This window comes from Chironomus tepperi, unplaced genomic scaffold, assembly GCF_022539635.2.
Source record: "Chironomus tepperi strain 1889 unplaced genomic scaffold, CSIRO-AGI_Ctep_v1 contig_161, whole genome shotgun sequence".
NCBI lineage: Eukaryota > Metazoa > Arthropoda > Insecta > Diptera > Chironomidae > Chironomus > Chironomus tepperi.
In genome coordinates, this window is record NW_027226283.1 from 178,649 (window position 1) to 204,941 (window position 26,293).

The window sequence follows — 26,293 nt, forward strand, 5'->3', positions numbered from 1 at the left end:
ATATAATGATTATTATTATTTATATGAACTAGTATTATTATTATATTATAAGTATTATATTTTTTTATTATTTATGAGATTCATATCAAAAATATGTGGTTTTTATTATTATTACAAAATGCGAAAAGAAGGAAAAAAAATAACATAAAAGATCAATTCATTGCTAAGAGATGTTTAATGGTGTTTGGGTAAAATAGATATATCTGTTTAAATGCATAAATACAAAATCTCATCTGAAAAGGATCACTTTAGAAAACACCATATTATTACATGTGAAATCGGATTATTATAATATATCAAAATTTACTAGACTAGTAAGGAATAGAAACAGCATGCAAACAAAATGATGTGAATAGGAAGCCATGTTTTAATAAAAATTGCTGTTATTTTGTATTTTATATGACTTCTCAAGTGTGCCTCCAAGTTATTAATTGATTTTCTAAATTGGTCATTTAAACTTGTACCTATAAATTCAAAAAACACTTAAAAATAGCTATGCAACAATGTTAATAACACATTCTTTTTTCTCAATTACAGGTTTTAAATGTCTTGGATTCATTGGCAAACCTACTCAATTCTATAACATAAATTTTTTATGAATCTGCTTCATACTACTGCTAGTGAATTGTAACCAACTCATCAACAACCATCTGATTATTAAAAGAGATGCGAGAAAAAGATCATTCGCCTAGAAAAATGCTTCCCAGTCCAAAACAAGGAGCAATTTATCCAAATGGATTACCTTTACCCGCTCTTCAATTACCCTTTGATCTTATTACAGCCATTAATCGACCATCATCGTCAGCATCATCTAACGATTCGCCCTCTCCAAGCTCACACCGGCACGAGCAAACTGATCAACCGTTAGATTTACGTGTTGAACATAAGAAGTCATTATTATTGAGTAAGGAAATTGAAAATGAAAATGATAATGATAATGATCATGATGAGCATGAGGATGAGAATAGTAATTCAATTATTGCAAACAATAATTATGTCAAAAGCGAAAGCATCCATGAAAAGTCACCAAGCCCCATAGATTTAAATAATAAACATTTTCAACAAAATGCAAAACGTCTGCTCAGTAATCATCATCTCAACTTAAATGGACTGAGTGCACAACAAGCACATAGGTTATCAAATACACCTCTCTTTTCACCACCATCACTGCATCCGTTGATGTTTGAAGCAATGGCAAAAGCTGCACGTCTTCGACTACCTTACAATCCTGCATTTCCACTTTTACCGCCACCGCCTCACTCTTTCGAGCAGCAAATTGCGAGATTAAAGGAGCAAGATATATCCATTAATGTTCCTCAAATATTAAATCAAAATAATCAAATGTCCGCGTCACATAGTTCAAGATCTAACCACCATAACAATAATAGTATGAAACAAGTTAACCATAATTTATCAACATCAAATTCAGGAATTTCAAATAAGAACAAGGACCGATATAGTTGTAAATTTTGTGGAAAAGTATTTCCACGATCAGCGAATCTTACAAGACATCTACGCACCCATACTGGTGAACAGCCTTATAGTTGTAAATACTGTGAAAGATCCTTCAGTATATCAAGCAATTTACAACGTCACGTCCGCAATATACATAATAAAGAGCGACCATTCAAATGTGCTTTGTGCGAACGCTGTTTCGGACAACAAACAAATCTCGATCGTCACCTTAAGAAACACGAAGCCGATGCAATCGGCCTCGGATTAGGCATAGATGAACGACTCAAACAATTCCGCAGAAATTCTCGTGGTATCCCGGAAGATTCATATTTTGAAGAAATACGACAATTCATGGGAAAAGTTACTCAACTACCAATTCAATTAAGAAATATTAAAACAGAGACAGAAACAAACCCTTCATCGAGAAGTTCTTCGCCAAGTGACTTGAACGAAAATAATAATGATATTAAATATAGCTTAATGGACATTGATGACAGCACGGAGTCACATAAAAGGGCAAATAATGATGACAACAATAATAACACAAATGTCACAACTTGACCACATTTTGAACGATCTTCGAGAAATTGACATTGTGTCGTGTGTGCTGCTATTGAAGCAAAAAAAAAGAAGTGGTAAAGAAGAAGTAAAAAACAAACTATGAAGCAAAAAAAAATCATGAAAAAAATCTCCTATTGCGATGATATCGCAATTTATTAAATATAAAAGCGAAGAAATGAAACTTAATGACGTACAATTGCTGTAATGTATCTTTTAATACCTAGAATTAATATCAAATTGAATCACATTACATTTTAAATGAAATCTGTTAACCATTCAATTAAATTTAACTTTATTATACTTTAGATAATTTTTTTTTCTGTTCATGTTACGTAATAAAATGATGAAGCCTTTTTATCTTATTTTTATCAATTTTTTTTTTATATTTTTTCTATTTTGTCTCAAATTTTCTGCTTTTTTTTGAAGAAAAAAAATTTACTTTTTAATGCCATAAGTTGAAATAAACAGAAAGCTTCATTAGACAAGTTAGTTGGTACTGAAAACGAATGTATTCACATTCCTTTTAAATTCGATTAGTTAATTAATGATTATGTGAGTCACATCAACTTTAGTAAATTAGTTTTTCAATTGATTTGACGTTTGTTTCTTTATTGGTTAATTGACTGTAATTGTTGGCTACAATGATTGATGTGTGGGAATCTTAAGACATTCCTAAAGACTTGCTTTTGCCTTTAACTTTGCCTTGCAAATGCAGAAGAAGTTGGCTTTGCCTTTAAAAGTGTCAAATACTTGCAAAGTCCATATCAACACTTCTTAATTCTTAATAAATTAAATTGGTTAATCGATCAAAAATCCAGCCTCATGCCAACTAGATTCTAACTTGATGTTGGATTCAATCCCCGTTATGCCAGCGTCATGTTGGTCTGGTACCGGATTTTGAATTGATCAACCGTCTTGAGTTATTCAAGAATATCTTAGGAATTTTCAAAATTTATTAAGATTTTTTGGAAATCCCAAGATTTTGAACAAGAAACCATACCCAGAGTGAACAGACCTTTATTTGAGCACTTGTATGTCTTGTTCTAAGGACAATTCATGCCACCTAAATGCAGTTTGTAATTCCTAGAACTAGACTTATAATTACTCAAATAAAATCCTGTTCACTTGAGTATAGTTCAAGCAAGAATGCTTTAAAAGTTCCAAAATTAAAACCATTTACTAAAGTTGATGCTACTTATATTGTCTGTATGAGTTTAGAGACAAAACTACACATGGTGACGAATGAAAAAACTTTATGACAAAAAGTTTTTCGCGTGATACCAAAGGACATCTTCAAAATTTTAATTCTTTTATACTATGTTATATACTTTAAAGGTCGTTCACAAATGATTGGGGTTTTCAATTCCAAAATTGAATTGTGAGTAATCCCAGGATTCAGTACATTTCTATGTTGGGATTGACATTTAAACAAAGCTTCAATTGCTAGAACTAGAACTACAATCCTCAGCAGACTAAGAGTATACTCACTAAAATGGGCATGCTCATGAGTTCACTCAATCAATATAACTCAGCATGCTCAATTTTGTAAATATACTCATGATCATGCTCTTTGTCTGCTAGAGACTTTAAATACAGAAAAACTGTATATCCTAAAATTTGAACTAAATTTGTGAACGACTCCATACCATTTCTGCCTTTTATGTTCTTCCATGTAATTTTAAAATAAATAAAAAAAACGAAAAGCTACAAATTCAATAAATGTATACAATAATATAATATATATGTAAAGTGGAACAATCTAGTGATGCTATTTTGATATTTTTTAGTCTCTACAAAAATTAGGTAAAATAAAGAAAATGAAATATTTGTTGTATCATATTAAAAATGCAAAAAAAAAAATGTTTATTAAGACATTATGATACACAATGTCTCGTAATTTCTATAACATTTTCAATTAGCTGTAATTATCACTTTTAGAGCATGTGCCCAAAATTGTATCCAATTTCTAAAAATTTAGTTACCATTAAATAAAATGATGATGAGATAGTAGATTTAATTTTTACAACATAAATCTTAGATGAAATAAATAAAATAAATAAATGAACATACAATGTTTGAGTTAAACTCATTAATGTTTTTTTAAAATGATAATATATAATAAAATAATAGATGAATGAGAATATAATAGTAGAAGATTTTTTATAGAAAATTGAGATTCTTAGTGAAGAAAATAAAGATCAAATTTTATTTCTTTATGAAGCTCTTGACTCGTCATTTATTTCTGAATTACAGGAAATTAGCAGTAAGTTAAGGGATCGTTCAGTTATTATGTTCTGCTTTTAAGGAGGACAGGAGGGTCTACTAATTCTGTAATAGCTTAAACCAATGATGGGCAACCTTTTAGATTTCGCAGCACACCTTTGTGGTTCATACTTACTTACTGAAACCATGCTCTGACTTGGGATCTAGGTTGCCACAAAATGCTTTCCATCTGAATCTATTGCTAGCCGAACCACAAAGCTTGAACAAATTCTTAGTTTTCACATCTAACAGGCATTCCTTCATTACCATCCAACGTCATGTTGGACCAGGACGCCTTTTCCCATAAAGATTCCAACGAAGGATAGCAAGCTTGTGATAGTAGTTTATAGATTACCAAAAATTTGTGTAGACACCCTAGTGTACCACGGATGCAAAAGAAAAATTTGACACAAAATTTGAGTACTTACTTACTTTACTGGCCTTACAGATCAACTGTGATCCATGGCCTCTCTGAGATGTCGCCTATAACTGGTTCTATCACCGGCTTCCACCTGCCAATTGCCAATACCAAATGCAATGCTCTCTCTATCGAAAAAATTGAGAAGGGTCTTAAAATTCATTGTTTTAAGTAACATAATAAATGAACTGTCCCTAAGAAAAAGTGAAATCAAAGCAACCATGACCAACTCTATCCAGTGGTTTGGCCATCTATCTACTGAAGCGTACACCTGTAAAAATCTAATCATGATTGATTTCTAACAAAAAAAAAATAAAATAAAGTGTAGCAAAACATATTTAAAAACTTTCACAATTCTTTCTTTTTTCATCTACAATATATATAGGTATATCTTATGTTTATTACAAAATATATTGATTACAAGACAGAAGTAAAGTTATAAAAAATCAAGCAAACGAAATTCCACAGAATTGTCTCTCAATTATTTTATCACAGTTATTGTTTCAATTCTTTACACCGCAAAAAAAAATATATAATAAAACATGACAAAAAGTACAAGAGGTAGGAAAAGAGTTACTGAAGAAATAATTACGTGAAATTCCAATCATCACACAATGAATTTCGATCAATGCCATTCGACTGGAAAGAGAATCCACTTCTGGTATTTATTATTTTCACTACAATCTGCCAATAAGATTTTAAAACTTTCATTTTCAGCTGGAATGTCGGTTCCTTGTAAACACATTCCCGTATTAGCTTGCAGTAATTGAAGTGTCTAAATGGAAATGTAAAACATAAAGATATCATTAATTATTGCATCATTAAGATATCAACTATATTTATGGGTCACAGTAATTACTTACATTTGTGTTGTAAACAAAATACTGTGTGGACTTTGTCGAGCATGTTACCATCTTGGCATAGTAGACATCATCTTTATCTTTCTCACTGGAATCATCGGATGTTTGTATTTTAAATGAATCTAAGCATAGATTCTCATTAGTCATAATTTTTCCATCGACTGTTATAACAAACATTTCATCTAGACTATCATATACTTTTAAACATTTCTTTATATATGTTTGGCCATAAGGAGTTGCTATATTACTACTTTTAGGTTTTTGAAGACATAAATATTCATTCGAGCTGTACTGGAAGAGATCGTTAATTGCTGGAGTACGTTTGTTAAAATACTTAATTAATTTGTTCCATTTTTCTTCAATACTTTGTTCTTGGAAGTGAATAACACGACTAAATTCTTGAATTATGTCATAATATCGTCTATATTCAGGACCGATATTACTAATGTTGGCCATTTGGATTTTGCCAAAAAAGCGATTTTTGGAAGGGAAAAAATTTTCCTTCCAAATATTTTCGAGGTACCAATTAAATGATTTACATTGAAATTTTTGGCGTAATGCTACTCTATCGGTAACATTCAATGTTGAGCGTATTGCATTCGAGTTGTGATTAAATTTGTAATAAAATTCTTTCCATTGATCCATCCATACATCAGCTACACGAGCTAAATTCCTATTCAAAATTTCATTTACACCGCCTGGAAATGTATAAGGTGAACTCTTTCGGAAGAGATGTCCAACATGTGAACATGGTGCTATTTCAATTTGTCCACCACACTGCCATATCCTTAAACTCATTTCAATGTTGTCACCTCCCCAAATTTTCATTTCTTGATCGTAACTTCCAATATCAAAGAAATATTTCCGATCAATTGAAAAGAGTCCACCGGCAAATGCTGGTGTCTTGAATGGTGCACTTACGTCCTTCTGACGTCTCTTTAATTCTTCATCACCAAGCATGAACCACCGGAAATGAAGTTCCCAATTAAATGCACCCCAATGAAAATCAAAACTTTTAATATAACTAAAATTGTCATCGGAAATGATGTCAATAACTGGACATATTACAACCTTTGGATTATCTTTGACTCGTTTAAGGAGAGGTTCCAACCATCCTGTATTGCATTCACAATGTGCATCAAGGAATGTAAGAACTTCGCCTGTTGCTTTTTGTGCTCCTAATAAACGGGCACTAACTAGACCTAGTCTCTCTTTTAATCGGTATACTCTTGTTGGAACGGACAATTTCGATACATAGTCATCTAATTGCTGCATTAAAAATGATCTTGTGCTTGCATCATCAATCAATAAAATTTCATGGATTAAATCTGGACGAGATCGATTAATCACAGACCAAATTGTTCTCAGCAATACGGACCATGCCTCGTTATGGAATACAATAATTATGGACGTTTTCGGAAGATCCTGCTCATAAGTTTTAGTTTTACATCTGTGGATTATAAATTAAATGTCAATAAGGAGGAAGGACATAGAAGATTTTGATTATGTCTTACACATGATTTCTAACATCTTGAAGCGTACGATTAACAGAGATTCTATCACTAGCAAGCAAATTAAACCGGTTAATTTGGAAAAGCTGTTGCATCGTTAGAAGATCTTTTGATGGAACTACAACGGGATTACCTTGAAATAAAAACATCCAGTTATAGAAACCTGTTCGAATCATAATAAAACTTCTTCTTACCCTTTTCGCCTTCGCCTGGAATGGGACTGTAATTATTCGAGTTTAGGAAGTCACTCGATACATTTGCACTAACGATGGGCATGTAATGCCCAACAATTTGAGGAATTCTAAATCGTCCTCGTCTTGCATATCTATTGCTATCTTGTAATTCTATTATTTTGTCGAGGGTAAATTTTGATAAATAAAATATTACGGAGCAGCTTATCAGAGTGATTGTAACGAGCACAAAATAAAACTTTCTGAATCGACATTTCAAAAAATATCTCATTTTTTGTATTTTTATCTAATTTTCATTTATAATAATTATTTTTTAAAAACATCTTTACTTATTTTTGCAGCGTATACAAAAACGAGGGTTACACAACTAAGAAGGGAAGAATATTATGGTACTAGATTGTTTATAGTACGGAACGTTTAATTGAAGATAATTCTCTTTGAAATAAATTCATATTTCATGACAAATTTTGTGCTTTAATCTTAGAATTTTAAATTTCATAATGATTTTATACAATCTTCGCCTCAATAATTGTAAATTTTCAGGTAAAAAACTTTAATAATTTTTAATCTAATCTCGAGCAATGTACAGTTATGTTAGCAGCGCAATCTATTACACAGCAGCATTTGGATTCTCAATTTGTTACAAGATTTCATTCATAGATGACGCTAGTGAAGAAACGTTTAAAGTAAGTAGGGAAGTTAAAATTATTAAAACAAACTACTATTCTTCTCTAGTAAGTGATCATTAGCGGGTCATTGCGACACTCTAAGCCAGTCTTCGAACGAGCACAAGTAGCTAGCAGAAGGAGACGTATCAATCGGGAATAGAACATGTTCAACCGCTATATTAACGCCCTACGATTCACTGTGAATCAATTAAAACTAATCATCAAGTCAGAGTTGTCCAAACGTATTCTGCTGCCACGGCTCATTTCGGATGAAGAATATTTTTTCTCAGTCACCAATAAAGTAAGTTACCTCAAAATTATGTCGAATTGGAATAAAAGTCCATCTTTAATAAAAATATTAAAAAAAAAATATAGTGAATAAAGTGAAAATGTAAAGTTTTACAAAAATGCAGCTTATTTTGGAATTTAAATTCAACACTTGAGTTTGCTCTTTGACACACCAATTTTCAGCGTTAACCATTTTGAACGTCACTGACTCAGAGATAATCCTTTGACAACATTCTAGTTAGTTTTTGATCCTCATTATATGACCTCATTTCTCATAAAAGTCATATTTTTTTAATTTTCTTGACATACATAGCAATGAATGAGATAAGTGTAATTTGAGTGTAATCAGAAAAAATGATTGATACAGAAACACACTGAAACATAAGCTTTTTAATTTTCTGCTACTTAAACGAAAAAGTTTTAATTAAAAATAAATAAAAATGGAGTAAATTTCTTGAAAATAAATCGGAATTAAATTAAACCTGTTGATTAATGACGTAAAGCATGTATGTAGGTGCAAAATGTGTTTAATTTTAATTAAATCTTTAGAAACATAATATAGACATGAAAAAAAAATTTCATTACGAAAGGAATATCAATCAGTGGAAATTACAATTTTTCCTCGTGACTTGTTTAATCCTTTTCTATGTCAATATAGGTACTTATATAAAATCTTATACAATATCCCTTAATATCCCAAATGAAAACAATAAAATGAAATTTTAAGCCCTCATGTTGCTGATCAAAGAACAGAAACGCTTTTCTGATGTGACGCAATGATCAGTATCTCCTTATCTATATGCTTCCCAAAAAATTCAGCCCTTTTTCATGTCGAATTTTCCAAATTTTCTTTTCAGGAGTCGTTGATTTATTACGCAATGCTTTCAGGATGGATATTGAGATTTTTTTGAACCTCAATCAATGCGAAATTTGTCACCAAAGAGCAAAAGAAGGGAGCATTGCAGAGAGCTCAAAAAGTCCAGCATGCAGAACATATTAAAATTATAAACGATTTATTTCCTCAAAAATGTGCTTAAAAATTACTCAAAGTCATAAGCATGACAAAGCAATTAATATGCTAAGACCTTCAAAAAATAGTAAAGATGTCATCTAGAGTAAGGAATGCTAATGAGAACATCAGTAGAAGGATTTCCGTCTTGTGTTACATGCAAACATGAAATATCATTTGTCTTTACACTTATAAGATAAGATGGATTATTAATCCCGTCTCTCAAGTTTCATACTCGATGGGAAGCACAAGGCATACCTGGATTTATATTCTATAAAGTCTTCTCTTTTCACCTCAATACAACACAAACTTCTCTAGCAGCAAAGACATGATTTCAAAATATATATGAATCTGTGAATATGTATGAGCGTCTTCATCTAAGTGAAAAAATAGCTTGAAAGCCATACAATAAAATCCACGTTGATTTATGTTAATAAAAAAAGATAAATTTCTCTTCACATACGCTGAATAAGAGTAAAGTTTTGTTTTCCTTCGTCTAAGGAAATGCAAAAAAGATGGAAAAAAAGGCAAGGGAATGAGACTTTTACGCCTGTCATTTATTTGTAGAATGTGTATTATTTATTGCTTAAAATAACTACAGCTTTATCTTTAATTTATTCAATATGTTTTTGAGAGTTTCCAAATTAAAGTTTTCAAAAATGTCTTAGAAGTTTTAAATATTTACAATTTAATAAAAAGCAATGAGTATCATCATTTCCTCCATTATAATAACTTTTAATGATTCCGTATTGTTTATTCGCAACATCTAAGACTTCTTACATTCATAGACTCACGCCTGATGTAACTTATTTCAATATATGACAGAGAATTTCATTTTCTCCAGCATTAACGAGAACATTATAGGAAACAATACATCCTTACCAACACCATTTGCGGAAAATGATCGGAATAATGAGGATGCTTGGAGAAGCGTAAATATTTTACCATAAAAATCTCTTTTTTGCATGCGGAGAAATTCCTTTAATTCCAATTTAAATTTCTAAACTTCTTCATATGCCTTATCGCTCATATATGAGCGTGTATAAAATATAAAGGAGCAATCATTTAGGTCTACATTAGAGGATGCTTGAAAATTATGTAGCACTTAGTGGGAGGGGTGTGTTACAGATTGTTACTGAGTTCAAATTTGGTCATGATTTTGTTATAAAGCGTTACGTTGGGGGAGTTGGGGAGGCTGTCGATCTGATTAGGTGGGTGACCAAACGTCAAGTGTTTCACCTCTTCGTGGTACTTCCTGCTTTCACTAAGAACACCGCTGGCGACCGAAGCTGTGCTGGGATAAGTACTTAAAAGATTATATGAAAACTTATTCAAACTACAAACAAGATTACAGGAGGATTATATGCTTGAACGCTAGAGGATTCTGAAAATCCTATTTTAAATGTTACGGAATTTCCGAATATCTCCTATACCAAAGATGAACATCTTATAATTATATTGTGAGAAAATTTATTGTAAGGTGAATTTTCATTTGTGTAAATTTTTATTTATTTCTTTTCAGAGGAAGTAAGGCATAATAATGTATTGTATTCAGAGTATAAATTTACAACTTTTGCCTGCACACTTAACTTATCCCAACCCAACCCGTTGACCCGATAAATATTTTGAATTCTATCCTTTTAAACTTTATCATTACAAAATATGAAATAGTGAGGATGGAAAGTGATTTTGTGTGACAATAAATAACAGCACCAAAATTTTTTGAATCGATTTTTATTTTGCTGAACAGCAACAATCAAACGACATGAAAACAAAAGAGCGAGAAAAATTCTTTAAAAATGCTTTGTGCTCACTTTATGAAGGAATTTCGTCCTTAATCCACACTTCGTCTGGCGGATGTATGACAGCGAAACAGAATACTTAAGATAGTTTCTTTGTTTCTGGACTATATCATTTGTTTGGCATGCAGCTAAATCATATTTATACATCTTCAAACATGAATGTCAATGCATTAACTGCAGTTGTGGCAAACCATTGTATGTGCCACAATACATAATTTGTTTAACATTATAGTGACTGTATAGGGGGATTGGAGAAGCCAAAGTCTGACTGCAAAATTGAATATCAAGTGTATACTTTCTCGTGGTATCCCTTGATACCGCAAAATACACCACTGTCGTTCGAACTACATATATGCATGGATAAGTACGTTAACGGATAGAGTATAATACTATGCAAACCACTTCGTCAGACGGATGGCAGCACTGCATTCAGGCTAGCGATGGTAAAATCAACCAATTTTTATGACACACCATAGTATCAAAGTCCACAGATTGATAACCACTGATTTAATAAAACAGATAAATTCGTGTCAATTTTGCTGGATGTACATGACAATTCAATATAAATCCCATACATCAGACATTATATCAAATATACCACAAGATTTTCTCGCAGCTTTCTGTTTATATTGAGTCCCTCGCAGATTCGGGTTGAGTGAACTTTTCATTCAATCATTGCTGAAATGCGCTTACTTATCTACTGTAATAAATAGCATCACACCTTACCTGACAATAAAATTCCATCAAATAAATAGAATAAAACATTTTGGGTATATCAAAGGAATTTAAGTAAATAAACTTTTTTTGTCGTGAAGCAATTTGCGTTGCTCTTTCATGTTTTCAATTTTACCTTAAAATGTATTGCAAAACAAAAAAATAAAAGTTTGCATGTGGTGGATATGAATAGAAAATATTTTTGCTAAATATGCAGAACTGTCTGTGTGAAAATAATTTTGTATTAGATCATGATGTGAATAGAAAGCATATTAAATGTACAGAAATGATATTTTATTGTTCCGTTTGAGGAAATGTCAGTGAATATTAATGCTGAAAAAAGATCATTTCTATATGTTGACAACATGTGAATAAAGCCAATCAGTAAATGGAAAGAAAAAGATAAGAAGAATTTCCTAGAATGTATTTGTTGTGAGGAAGTAACAACATTATAGCTTATGAATAATATATGATAAATCTGCAGAATTCCTTTTAAAATATTCAATACTTAAAAAAACTCTTTCATGCTTAATTTTTCTTGGATATTTATGAGAACGGATTCTCATGAGCATTAACTCAAATTTTTATCACGAACAAAATTTCTTTTTTCAAAATTTTACTTCCTTTGTGGAATGTTCGTAAGTTACGTGAATCATTGGAGATATAAGGAAATAATACAGATGAGGAAGTACGGCTGGATTGAATACACACTTTGGAAGAAAAATACAAGCGAAAATGCCATTGCTGTCACAGAAATGGATATGTGCTACACATCTCTTGGATGGAGTCTACATGGGAAACGGTGACCAGAAGTTCCAAAAGCAACGTGCAGACAGAGAATTTATACTTAATAGGTAACAGAACCAGCAAACAGAGTCAGGTTAAAAGCCTTCTGTTGTAACCTAAGCATCACGTAATAACATTGCTGCAGTAAGTTAGTTAATCAGTAAGTAACACTTTGGAGGGGTCAAGAAAGGGTGTTACGATTTTGGTTAGGAGTTCCAATTTGATCCAAAGAACTCATGGAAGGAATCTATTGAAAGAGACAGTATTGCATTTGGTATTGGTAATTGGCGATAGTACCAGCTTTATACGTCATCTGAGGGAAGTATGGATCACATTTTTTCTGTACGACCATCGAAGTATGTAAGTAAGTTCCAATTTGACTTCATGATTTTGTTCAATAGGTTTAAGGTGGGAAAGGGGGATCCAAAATAAAGTCAATGTTCATGTTACGTAATACCTGAATGTCCCCTCATTAAATTTTAATAGCAAACATTTGTACCTTTGATTGATTTAAATTTAAAAGGCTGGATTTATTCCCTATGGAACTGTTTCTCTTTGAATCTGATGGTTCATGACTCGTTGGATCTACCTGTAACCTTTCATATCAATGTCAATCAGTTTTGAAACGATACGAGCTATATGATAACTTCATTTTCTGTTTCACTGAAGCGCTACAGCTTTATTTAAAGCATTTTACATTACAATCCAGAAACTCAAAATTCAAAGAATCATTCAGCAGTGAATATTTTTTTACGATTATTTTGCTATTTTATGCAAAATCAAATAATATATCTAGTTGAAGATGAAAATCATGTTGCATCTTCAAAGCGATTTACTTTACCATTCTCATACAAATGTACTCAATGCTTATTGCAATTGAATACGATTCAATTCACATTGCAATAACTTTTTCATGCAGAATCTAAGTAGGTACTTCTGAGAAACTATGCAGATATTATCATTTAGTCTTTCTTATGTTGATGATAGCTTGCTTCTGATCTGAAGTAATGTGAATGAGCTGATCAAAATTTTACAAAAGCATGAATATAATAAAATATTCGTTAGATGTAAACATAAAAATCTAACTTCGTTCAAGTTAATATTCTACTTAACAAATTAAACATTGAGGTTATGTAAACAGAACGTCTGATTATTTATCGATGAATTTAGATTTTCAACTTTGATTTATATTAGGCGTTGAGACGATGAAAAAAAGTGGTATTCAAGGTAAAATGTGTTATGACATCACTCATGAATACTGAAATCATAACATTATTCATGTTATCCTCTATCTATACATTTGTGAGTGGAAAACTCCATCATTTTCAATCACATATGATGTATGAGTTCTATTCAACGAATTTGGGTGTAAATACGATCATCTTAAATGTTTGTAATTGATCGGAAATTTCTTAATTCCATAAAATAATTTAAATGATGTGTATAAATATTGACATTCCATAAAGTGCCTCAATTGAATCACTCACAAAATTGTTTCATTTTCTCAATTTTCACGGTCAAACTGTAAAGAACAAAATATACAATTTCCACACCCACGCTAGCAGATGCTCACAAATATTTCTCAGTTTTTTTACTATTTTTTCTACAATGGGACTACAATAATAATATATGGATGATGAAAGCACTTCAAAAAGGCTTTCATTAATGTTCACACAAAATAATTATAATAAAACCAAACTGTGAAATCCGCAATTATTTATTTAAGTTCATTCTGTTGTTTTTACTTAGTATGTAGACTCTGTGCTGAATATTTTTTATTTTTGTTTACCCCATTTGAAAATGTTATAAAATTTATTTAAACTTATCATTATAAACTGCTGGTTTTGCTGTAATATAAGCATTAAAATCTTCTACCGAAAAAAAGATGTGCATTGTAACATTCTGACAGACTATAACCCACAGTCCTGTTCAACAAAAATATTAAATTCCCAATTTACGCATTACTAAACCTTGGTTTAAACATCATTTCACGCTTTTGTTTAATTGTCAGAATATATATATATATATATATTTTCATGTATGTGCTGTAGCTAACAATAGATTTTTTTTTAAATAAGAAACCACAAAAAATTTATATTTCGGTATCGGTACATATTCCCAATATATTGAACAATGCACATCAGCTGGATATTACTTTTTAGATGTTTTTTGCAGTTCGATTTTGTAATTTTCCCAGATTTTTCCTATACATACCCGATCAGCGCAGACTTTGAACTTGACTGATCAACAGCATCACTTGATTTAATGAAGGTTTGATAGCTGTGATATGAATGCAATCTGACAAGATTTGAATTATTAATATTTACTATACAGATCGTTCCATACATCAATTTATCATCAATTATTTTTTTGTGTCATAGCACACATCGCTGCTAAGTCATGATCGAAACCGCACAGGATATGTGGTTTATTGCTCTCCACTGATTTATCGTAGATCTGAGGCTTGTGCAAATCATAACTTAGCAGCGCAATACGACAAATAGCATTTTACAATTTTGGCTGTTACTGCTAATACGACAATATAGCGGCGCCCTAGTAAATGCATTATGATGTTTTGGATACGTGAAAAATTTAAAAAGCAGTCTGTGTTTACTTTTCAAGCTGCAAAAATAAATTTCAAGTATTAGTCAATTAGTGTTTATGAATTCTTTCAATTCATGATCGATGATTATTTTTGTAATGTGACTGTTCATATGACTGCTGTGTAGGCATAATTTTAAAAATGTGTGTATCGGGTTTTCTTGTCACAAAATAGGAATGAAATTCGATTTCAAAAAATAAATGTTCAACAGATTTCAAATTGCGTATCTCCAATAAGTTCAAAGCTCGCGCAGTCGAAAATATTTTATGTGACATCACATATTGGAAATGCAAAATAGGCACTTAATTTTTCAAAATTTCATAGTTGTTTATTGATTTGATTAATAAGCGAATTTTCATTTCATTCATTTGTTGATGCTCTATAATTTCATAATTGAGTATCATCATTATTATTGATTTTTTGGCTATAATTTATGAAAATCATTACTGAATTGCATGTAGGATCATTTTAATTGAACTTTATTATTAAAGCATGAATTATTAATGAAGCTGCATGCCAAAAAATTGAAAATCTCTTTTATCCTAGTTCTGCGAATTTTGAATTTACTCCACTTGCAGCACTAAATTCATGAAATCAATATTCTGTCCTTTTTTCTCATTTAATAAATACTCAACTTATTCATTGCTTAAGGGAATTTTCTTTTATTTAATACATCGCTTAATGGAATTCTAATACATTTTTTTTTGAAACCTATTGATAGGGTTTCTGAAAAACGGCATTTTTAAAAAACGGCCGTTTCCGTTATTTTCCGAAAAACGGCCGTTAACGGGTCCGTTTTTTTAATGGTAGCGAAACAATGCGTTGCATTCAAATTGAAGTCCTTTTTGATATGCACATGAAAAATTTACTTCTAAAAGTGTACGGCAGGCCAAAAAATTGACAAACCTTAAGTTTCTTAGTTGAAATTATAAATTAAAAATTTTTTTGAGTCGAAAAAATTAATAAAATTTTTGAAAAATTTCTTAAAATTTCAAAAAATTCAGAAAAAAGTCATATAAAAAAACGGGAAAACGGCTAGCAAAAAACGGCCGTTTTCCGTTTTTATTTTTTCAAAAAAAACGGCCCGTTTTCCGTTTTCGTTAACGGCATCAGAAACCCTACTATTGATTCCCTTTCTCAATTGAATGACTTTTAAATTCATGATTGCGATGAGAACATCAAATTGAATTTTTTTTTTCACTTTTTCCTTTTTGTTTTATTTTATTTTTCCATTCTCATTTTAATTTACAACGGATGTTGCTAACTCATGCTTTTTAGTATTAGATAAATATCTTCTCAAAAATGAGCATTTAGTGAGATGAGTACGAACATTGTTATTACATATATCCTAGAGATACGGGGTCGTTTGTAAACAATGGTCCATTTTTAGGGGGAGTGAGGAGGTATCTTGGTTGTAAGGAGATATCTTGGTTGGAGTCCATATTCCAATAGTCTAAAAAGACCCCCCAATTAGACCCAGGACTCCAATCCTGCCAGCACTGGTTAAACCTATAAAAATTCCATTTTAAGGAGCTCACCCAATTGACACAAATTGAAATGTTGCCACCTTCAAATCCGGTTGTTTTCGCCAAGTGGCAGCCACTTGACTTTAAGTATACGACCGACTCGTCGCCGTGGTGGCAACATTTCAATTTGTGCCGATCGGGTCATTAGACAATAATAGAGCAATTTAGAAGTACATGAAACCAATGTTGGCAGGAATCCATTGAGGAGACGCCTCAAATAGACGCCAGTTATTTCCTGACAACTGTTGATATTGTAACACTTTAAACAAAAGAGAACTGCTTGTATGGAAAGTTTATAACGAGTCGAGAGGGGTCTCTAAAATATAATTGCTATTCTTAACGTAATTAATGAATAATCCCTATGTAGTCAGCAGAAAAAAAATCAAAATACTCACAATAAAGAAGAACATCAAATGTTATTAGTTAGTAGATTTGCGCTTGACTGATAATTACTGCTTTTGTTGAAACGCGATTGTTAAGCTTAGTTACCGCATGGGTGTGATTAGAATTAACAGAAGTGATAAAATATGTACATTTTGGCAAATGGATAGCGATAGCAGTCTTAAGTTACTGTGAAAATAAATTCTATTAATCTTTGCTTACATTTACTACTGTTCTGACATAAACTCATTAACACCGAAATTTCTACGGCTCATTCTCATTATTTTAATCATTATTTATCTCTGCCTAAGTATAATTTAGCAGTAAGGAACCGTGTAAAAGTCATATTAATAGAATTAAAGATTGAAGCTTATTTGTCATTTTATTGAAGCACTGAAGTAAACAAATAATCTGATATATTATTACAGGCATCGAAATGACATTTCCAAAAGTGTTGATACTTCTAAATCATCATCACGAGAAAGTATTTCAATATTTGATGAGCTACTGATATCTAATATCTAGTGTCAATAATCAATTTTCACAATGACTGTCAACACATGGAAGTGTTAAAATGCTTGAATGAGCGACTGATAAGTCTTTTTTTGGGATGTTAAAATATATCTGCTAGATAAAAAACTAGAGATTTTCACGAGAGATATAAAAAATGTTCTCTTTTTGCGCATATTAAATGGAATTTTTTTGTGCGCGTGAGAGAACGAAAATCTTGTTTTGTACCACGATGAGTTTTTCACGTTATAACGAAAACTTTCATTCATTATTTCCTTCAGTCCTCAGCTACACATCGTGCTCTTCACATTGAAATTCAGAAACGGTCGAAAAGCCTCACTCCATTGATCAGTTCAATCGCTTTAATGGTTTTTTTTCTTTAATTAAGCAAAACATTTCAGCTCTTGAGTTGAAAAAAAAAGTAACAAAAAATCAAGTCTAAAAATAATTTTTAAAGTGAAATGTGGAAGTAAAAAATTTGTTTGATTAAAACAAAAGAACTGGGAGTAAAAAAATATATTTAATGATTCTTGTGAGCGTGAGATTAAAACAAATCATGATCAAATTTATGCAATTTAAACATCTGCAGTGTTAAAATATTTTTATTATTTTCATTTAAACAAATAATACGGAATGTAAATCCCTAACGAACAGCAGCAACAGCAAAAAAAACTTCTATTAAAGAATTCTTAAAGATTGACGAAATAAAAAAAAGTTTGATAATTTGAATTTAAAAGAATTTTTTGTTATCTTGTCGAGATTAAACGTCAGAAATGAAAATTAATGGAAAGAGGACGAAAGATTAAAAAATAATTCAAGCTACATATCACTCAAAAAGCATTTTATCATGTTATAAAAATTCGATGCTCAAAGTGGAAATGCAAATAGATTTAAATACAAAAAAAATGTGAATATGTGAAATGGAAAGTGATGATATTAAAGTGTTGTAGAGCATATACAAAAAAAAGGATTTATAAATTCTTACGCGTGTGCATCACAAAATCTTGATCATTTATATACAAAAAAAAAAGAATATCAAAATTCTCAAGAAATTAATCTACTAGAAACATGGTCAGACGACAATCTGACAATGATAAAGTTACATTCTTTTTAGAAGTCGTTTAAAAAAATTGCCAACATTTTTTTCCGTTGATATACATACAAAAAAAAGTGAAGTGATATTTATTATTTTTTTAAACAGAAAATTCCATTAAACCCCTAAAAAAAGGGAGAAGAAGAAGAGATGAAGTGATTTAAGAGTTTAAAAACAAGAATAAGCTTTAAGAGGAAATGTCCGAAAAAGGATAGATATCACGTTAACGAGAAAATTGGTTCTATTATTAGAGGAAGAATAAAATAATAAAGAAGGGGAAGTTCTATCCTAAATAATTAGACTTCTGTATCCCATTAGAAGATAAGAGTCAACGTAGTTGTTACGTTAGATTCCGTTTTTTATGTGAAGGGAAGCATTTTTGTGAATTATTAGTATATAAAAAACAGTGTAGCAATAAAATATCAACAGATATACAACAAGACGGGAATATAAAAAATGGATGTGTTTTCAACGACAGAACAAATAATGATGACGACAACAACAGAAAAAATAAGTGATTTTTTTTTGAATCATTCATCAACAGTAGATTATAGTCTTAATCCAATTGTGACATTTTGCCCAGAGACTAGCTCAAATTGTGTTATAGATCATACAAAGCAATGTGTTGGCGACCCACTCTATTGTAATTTAACCAAAGAAGAATATCTCGAGCTTTTATATGATTATATTACACCAACGGTATATATATTGTATAATTTATTTGTGAATTGACACAACATTGATGATGTCTCATATCAACAATTTAGGTACCTGAATGGATTTTAATTTTCTCCCATCTAGTTGTATTTTTAATGGGCTTGGTAAGTTATCATGTAAATATTTGCATATTTAGTTGTTATAGAAACCCCAAAAAAATTTACCAAACAGGAAACAATTGAACTTTGTATCAATCAGTGATATGTATGCTCATTTTAATTATCCTGAAATGTGCTGGAAATTTTGTCCAATTAATTTCATAAATGCCACTCATACAGAACTATTAAAATGAAATACAGTGTTTAAATATAGCAGAGCATTTTTCATAATTGAGTTTATTGTTTTTATTTGCTTGTATACATACATTTACAGCAATAAGCATCGCTTCCATTCAGGCACTTGAAGTTAATTGAGTTTGCTAAATTTCGCCCTAAAATTTTTGTTTATAAATTTTTTAGGAATCTCTTCCACTACATTACAAATTATTACACTATATAATGCGTTGAAAATAATTTCAATTTATCTCACTCGGAAGTGCAGAACATCAAAGATTTTAATTTTGATAAAGTTATTTCATTTCATTTTGAGCTAGAATTTCAAGCAGTTTTTCAGAATGTTTTGGCGAAAATTCTTTCAATTTTTAATTAAAGCTCTTCCGAAAATAAAGGTTGTAAAATGTTATGTTTGACATTTTTTAATATTGTAGTAAATTGCCTGTCGATAAATAGAATCGAGAACACATTTAATAAAATTTTGCGAAATTCATTGATGACTTTTTTTTGACATGGGTATTCCGCTTCAAGTTAATTTAAGTAAAAGCTTCAGATGTCTATCTAAAAAAGTTGTGAGCAATCTGTGTGTCGTGGAACCCTTTGTGAAAATTCCATTAATTCCGTGGTCAAGGCTGTACCGCAAAAAATTAAAAGGTTCCCCACCACTGCCCTAGATGTTGAGTAACAAGCCTTCAATTATATTTTCTATTGTTAAGGACAATGTCAAGTCTAGATTTCTAGGAACTTTCAATAACAGGATAACTTCGAAGTTATTTGGTATAGAAAACAAAACAGAGCAAACCACAACACTTTGAGGAACTTTTGCCACATCCTTTTAATGTCTCTGTACTTTTTCATTTACTTTACATTTATGAATTTAATTTTCTGAAAGTTAATTTAAGTCTTTTGAATCTGTTGTTTGTGAAAAATTCACAGTAAAACTCTTTTTCGAAATCTCGACTGTAAAAAATCTTGAATTAATTAAAATGTACCTACCTACCTACAGTCAATATGGAAATATTTCTATTAAAACTAGAGTCTATTGAAATAGTTTCATCGGAAGTAAGAAAATAGATTTTTCTCATTTCTATCCAGTTCTAAATCCATATGCAAAAAATTAATACATTTTAATTGCATTCTTCAATTATTAATAAATTCCATATTTTTTCCTGCAAATGTAACCCTTAAGGTACACGGGTCATGTTCTATTCATAGTCATATATCATGTACAATTACTAATATTTCCAATTACCAACAGAATTTCAAATATAATAGAAGCAATTTTTTAAAAGTAAACAAAAGAATTGAATTTAAAGAGCATTACAATATAGATGATTTTCAAATTCGAGTAGGGATAATTGGAACCGAATTGCCACCCTCTCTGGCCAGGGGCAGAGTCGGACATATTTTTAGAGGGTCTTGATTTTTGGTATAGATCGCAAAAGTTTAGGACATTTTTAATGATATATCCATGTAAATAGAAGATTTTTTTCTAAAAAGGGGAAGTTTCCTCCTGAATACACTCCTACACCTGGCTTTACCCTTCCATACAAAGTTGAAAGGCCATAAAAAAGTGTCCGAAATTCACTAAAACAGATTCCTATTATGACGAACAAGAATTACAAATATTTTTTTCCGAAAATTTGACCTTTGCTGTGTAGTTAAGGTCTGATATCCTCACAAATTCCATTTAAAATTCATTCGAACTTGCTGCTAGGAGCGATTTTCGGTTGAATTTTACCAAAATGAAAATTCCCACAAAACTAATAATTTGGCAGCATAATGATTTGAAAATATTGGCATCATCGACATTAACATGAAACATCATTTCAATTATTAAATGACAGCACTCAGTGTATTATGTGAGCATAATTTAATTACAAAAGTAGTTCTCGAAACTTATGTTTTATAAAAGTGATAATGACAATTTTTCACTTAAAAGGGAAACTGTGGGAAACAATGGAAGTTCTGCATCTTTGTAGCATCTGGAAAAACTCGTTGACTTTAAAAGTTCTAAATTAATTGAACTATATAAGTTAGATATTTTTCAATTAAAAGTCATGGCATAAGTCTTAATTAATGTCACAACTTCTTATTATTCAATGTGTTCATCACGAAAAAGTGGGCACTAATTAAATATACTGACTATAAGTTTCATATAGCACAACACACCATACCACCTCGAAATCTACATATCACAGATCCCGAGTGACATAAAAGAAGAAGGTTCAGCTAAGTAGCTTTTATAGCTCCTCTTATTCTCCGTTTGACGTCCAAAATTGATAGCTTCTCTTGGGTATTAATTAAAGAGATCTATCGGAACCTTAACAGCTCGATGATGGAACCTTCTTCATTTGTGTCGCTCGGGATTATGAACTTTTCTAAAGCTTCTGGAAATAACATAAGATCCCAATGTATAAATCTATTAAATAAGATTTGTGGAGCTCAATACACTCCAAACATTTCTGCTTCTTCACTATGATGAGTTATTTTTTTCGCATAGATAAGTGTTATGTATATAAGTTTCTGCATTAGTATTCAGCACATGACACTATATAGCACTGGTTCTTTTCACAATTTCTTTATATTGTTCATTTTTTATCATTCTGCATCCTCAAATATCCGTGATTAATTTTTACTTCATTGTGTTACTTTTTTTTTCTTGCAGATAGGAAATGCTTTAGTTTGTTTAGCAGTCTGGTCTAATCATTCAATGAGAACTGTGACGAATATATTTATAGTAAATCTTGCGGTTGCAGACTTTTTCGTGATTCTCTTCTGCCTTCCACCAACTGTAATTTGGGATGTTACAGAGACATGGTTTCTTTCAGAAACAATGTGTAAAGTTGTAATTTATTTTCAGGTATGTATCATCCTATAAATATCCTTAAATGTCGTCGAGTTAACATTAAAAAATTACAAAAGTCCTCGTGTTATTGATCGAGGGACTTAAGCGCATTTTTCTCCAAGCGATCAGTAATTGATTAATAAGTAACTTTTAAACCTCAAAAACAAGATCCAGTACGATCCAGGTCACTTCCAGACCTAAAAACAGAATCCAGTAAAATCCAGTTCACTTCCAGATCTTAAAAACAAGATCCATATAAAACTTCCACAAATTTAATAAATTCATCATTTAACGGATTTTCATAATTCAAACCTCATAACGGTCAAAAAAATTCAAACATTGTTCAGTAAACACTGTGAAAACATCGACAAACATTGAAAAACACTGTAAAACAATGAAAAAACGTGTTGTTTTTGTTGTTGTTGTATATGAAAATGAAAAACTGTTAAATATAGTATTTATGCGTTGATTTGAAACTTCAAATTGACCGACAACCCAATAACTTGATAGAACGAAGCTATTAAAACAAACTAGAGCTCTCTACGTTGTCTAGTTTTCGAGATCTCGCGTTCCAGCCGAACAGCCGACCGAACGAACGAACGAACGAACGAACAAAGTGCATTATTAAGCTACCTTTTTGAAAACAAGTTTCAAAAATGCGCTAAAAACTAGACTTTCCCATTATGTTGATATCAGTATTTATGGGTGTATTTGTTTATACAAACAAGGCAGAAAACCGTTTACGTCTAAACGGGAATAAAACACCAGGCATTAGAAGGCACACACACTGAATTTGTAACAAGCAGTTAGCAAACATATTGTAATTCAATTAGGCCTTACAAACGTACAAACTTGGTTTTTATGAGTTTTTCGTGTATACATAAAATTCGATATATGTTATTCAAATAGTTTACATTTACTCTCATGTTTACACCATAAATTTTGCCGTCATTATTTCAAATTTAATCACTTCAAGATAATATACAGGAATGAGAAGAAAAAATCTTCATTGTATCAGTTACTGATTGATTGAATCAAAATAAGAATGCGAAATCCGGTCGCGATACCGCTGATGAGCGCTGATATATAAATTACAATTGAAATTGAACCTATTCAGCTACTGTCAATTCAAATTAGATTTGTGCTGAAGGAATTCAGTAGCGTAAATCATAACAAATCAAGATGAATTACTAAATCTCATATCTTTTTCATATGATATCTAAATTAAATTGCTTTTCATTCAAGCTTCACACATGTGTGTGGAAGTAGCACAGTGGTGGGCAACCTGTGTGCCGCGGTACACTAATGTGCCACTAAAAATTCTTGGAATGCTATGAATCGTGTAAGAGTTGAGTCAAGGTTAACGACCAAGGTGTGCCGCGAGAAATAAAAGGTTGCACACCACTGTGTTAAGCATATAAGTTTCCCGTCCTATTATAAAAATCTCATTGATGTCAAAAAATTGTCATACACCTCTTAATGCAAATTTTATCTTTCTTTCCTTCTCTCCAATTTATGTCTTTTACCAGACTGTGAGCGTAACTGTTTCAATTTTAACACTGACATTCATTTCAATTGATCGATGGTATGCCATTGTATTTCCATTGCGATATAAACCACAACCAGGTCGCGCAATTATATATATTGTCATCATATGGGCGATTGGATTTCTATTTGACTTGCCAGAATTCATTGAATTACATGTGGTGAAGAAGCAACTTCGATTTGACATCGAGCTATTTGCTCAATGCGTCACGACGTGGAACTCGGAAGAGGAAAAGAGATTCACAATTATAAAAGTCATTTTTTTATATACGTGAGTAGATTTTTACAATTTGAAACTCGAAAGGATTAGAATTTTTGAACTGAATGGCTTATCACTCTTCTTTCTATTATTTCCTTTATTTCTTCCTTCTACAAAGACTTCCTCTTTTTCTCATGACAATCGCTTATTGTCAGATTGTAAGGGTTTTATGGAGATCGGATACTATACCAGGACATAATCATTTGAAAACTCAGAAGGTTGCGTCTTATCGAAGTGAGTATATAATTTAAAAATCTTATCTAAATGTATTAGCATTTAAGCTATTGTTGAGATAAAAGACAATAACCAAAAAAAGGGTCACAAATGAACATTTTAGTCTGCTTGCATCCTTTAAAATTTCATTATTATTCGAAATAAATTGGATTTCATTCAAAAATCGATTTTTCTCTTAAAGGTAAAGGAAAGAACTCAACAGGACAAGGAGAGTCAAATTCAACAACTTTAGCTCAATTAAGAGCTCGTCGGAAGGCTTCAAAAATGCTTGTTGCAGTAGTCATAATGTTTGCAGCCTGCTATTTTCCTGTACATGCACTCAATGTTATACGTTATACATATACTGATCTCAATCAAAGTGAAATTGTGTCTGTTCTATCATTATTATCACACTGGCTGTGCTATGCGAATTCTGCTATCAATCCTCTTATATATAATTTTATGAGTGGTAAGTGCATTCCATATTTTGTGTAATAAAAAAGCGACTCTGGGAGTAATAAAAGTCCATGATGAACAATTTTTTCTCATTTTTATCACACAAAAAAAAAAGGAAAATTTCGGCGGGAATTTAGGAACGTCTTAGAACGTGGACATTGTTTGACACTCAAACTAAATCAAAGACACAATCAATGGCAATCACAATATCGATCAAGATATGCAAATGATGATCATGAACAGTCATTCATTCATTCAACGACACATATGATACATGTAACGCCGAGCTTAAAGAGAAATTATGGATGTACTGTAAGTTAAAGAGAGAGATCCTTTTGCTATGCATGACAGAAGTTAACATATTCAAATTTTTGTTCCTTTCTTATTTAATTTAGCAAACATGTCAAACGTCATTTTCGATAAATGGCACAACACCCGCAGGACGTGATGTTCGAAGTACTTTCCGAGATAGCCTCAAGACTATTCCATCTGTAGATGCAAAAATAAATTAATGTTTTATGTCAAATTAAGATAACACAAGAAAAAAAAGAATGAAAAAGAAATATTTATACGTCTTTGTTTATGTTGTGTACGTGAAGAGAAAAAAAAATTAAATGAAAGAAGAAATAATAAAGTATTTTTTTTTTCCTGTTGAACCTAATGAACATAATCATCTATTTATGAATATAATAAACCAAAATTATTCATTAGGATTTCATTGATTTTATCTTATCTTTCAGAGTTATCATATTAGATTGCTGCTGCTGTTTTGAAACATACATGATAACAAATAATTGATCACATTCGGCTTAATGACTTTGATCTGCACGCTTTCAATGCCTATCAAGCTTTTAACCGATAACAACCCCTTAATGACTCTTTTGTATGATAACCAGAAAAAGTTAGTAAAAGTTCCCTATTGACTCTGTGGTATTAGAGCATTTACATGAATTTGGGATTTCTATTACATTATGCTCATCATTTGTCTACACACATGTATACAGGCAATATGAATATCTTGATGAGCCATTAAACTTGTACAAAGATAATCTCTAAAAAGGTAACATCTCAATTCAACACCTGAAAGTTATTAAGGGTATTTGTTTGTACCGAATTACGAGAGCTTATGTCTATTTATGTACATTCCCTTTGTTTATTATTATTGTATTTAATGAGTTTCATTTTCAAAATGTGTATGTCTATTAAATCCAGTCTCATCAGGGAGTCATTACCAAGGGGTATCAATTAATATAACACTAAATTTTTATCAAACAAATTAAGATGTAATCGATACTTTTAAGCAGTGTTGTTCAAACTGCGTGCAGCGATAAACTAACTCCTCCTTA

General features: G+C 31.1%; 3 protein-coding genes across 4 annotated transcripts in view; 2 read left to right on the forward strand and 1 right to left on the reverse strand.

The window, feature by feature from the left end:
* The window catches only part of LOC139088358 (MDS1 and EVI1 complex locus protein EVI1-A-like), a 26,805-nt gene extending 23,965 nt beyond the window's left edge, over positions 1 to 2,840 (forward strand). The window contains exon 2 of the mRNA XM_070637554.1: positions 538 to 2,840. Coding sequence (XP_070493655.1) covers positions 667 to 2,016 — 1,350 coding nt within the window. The 5' untranslated portion in view covers positions 538 to 666 and the 3' untranslated portion in view covers positions 2,017 to 2,840. The remainder of the gene's footprint in view (positions 1 to 537) is intronic.
* Positions 1 to 7,610, reverse strand: part of Pgant3 (Polypeptide N-Acetylgalactosaminyltransferase 3) — a 16,610-nt gene extending 9,000 nt beyond the window's left edge. The window contains exons 1-4 of one of the 2 annotated variants that reach the window (XR_011544211.1): positions 7,262 to 7,610; positions 7,071 to 7,200; positions 5,560 to 7,006; positions 5,227 to 5,471 (exon numbers count right to left, since the gene is read on the reverse strand). Coding sequence is in view for 1 of the 2 variants with exons in the window: in XM_070637553.1 (XP_070493654.1) it covers positions 5,322 to 5,471; positions 5,560 to 7,006; positions 7,071 to 7,200; positions 7,262 to 7,529 (1,995 nt within the window). In the remaining variant the exon portion in view is untranslated. Of the gene's footprint in view, positions 1 to 5,059; positions 5,472 to 5,559; positions 7,007 to 7,070; positions 7,201 to 7,261 lie in introns of those variants that run through there. The other variant, XM_070637553.1, reaches the window with a different exon arrangement.
* A 10,227-nt stretch (positions 7,611 to 17,837) lies between these two features.
* On the forward strand, positions 17,838 to 25,611 carry LOC139088307 (orexin receptor type 2-like). Its single transcript, XM_070637472.1, has 8 exons — positions 17,838 to 19,336; positions 19,405 to 19,458; positions 22,295 to 22,489; positions 24,004 to 24,290; positions 24,397 to 24,512; positions 24,694 to 24,960; positions 25,063 to 25,259; positions 25,343 to 25,611. The coding sequence occupies exons 1-8, from the start codon at positions 19,094 to 19,096 to the stop codon at positions 25,457 to 25,459; spliced, it is 1,476 nt and encodes a 491-aa protein (XP_070493573.1). The 5' UTR covers positions 17,838 to 19,093; the 3' UTR covers positions 25,460 to 25,611.
* The last annotated feature ends 682 nt before the right edge of the window (positions 25,612 to 26,293 follow it).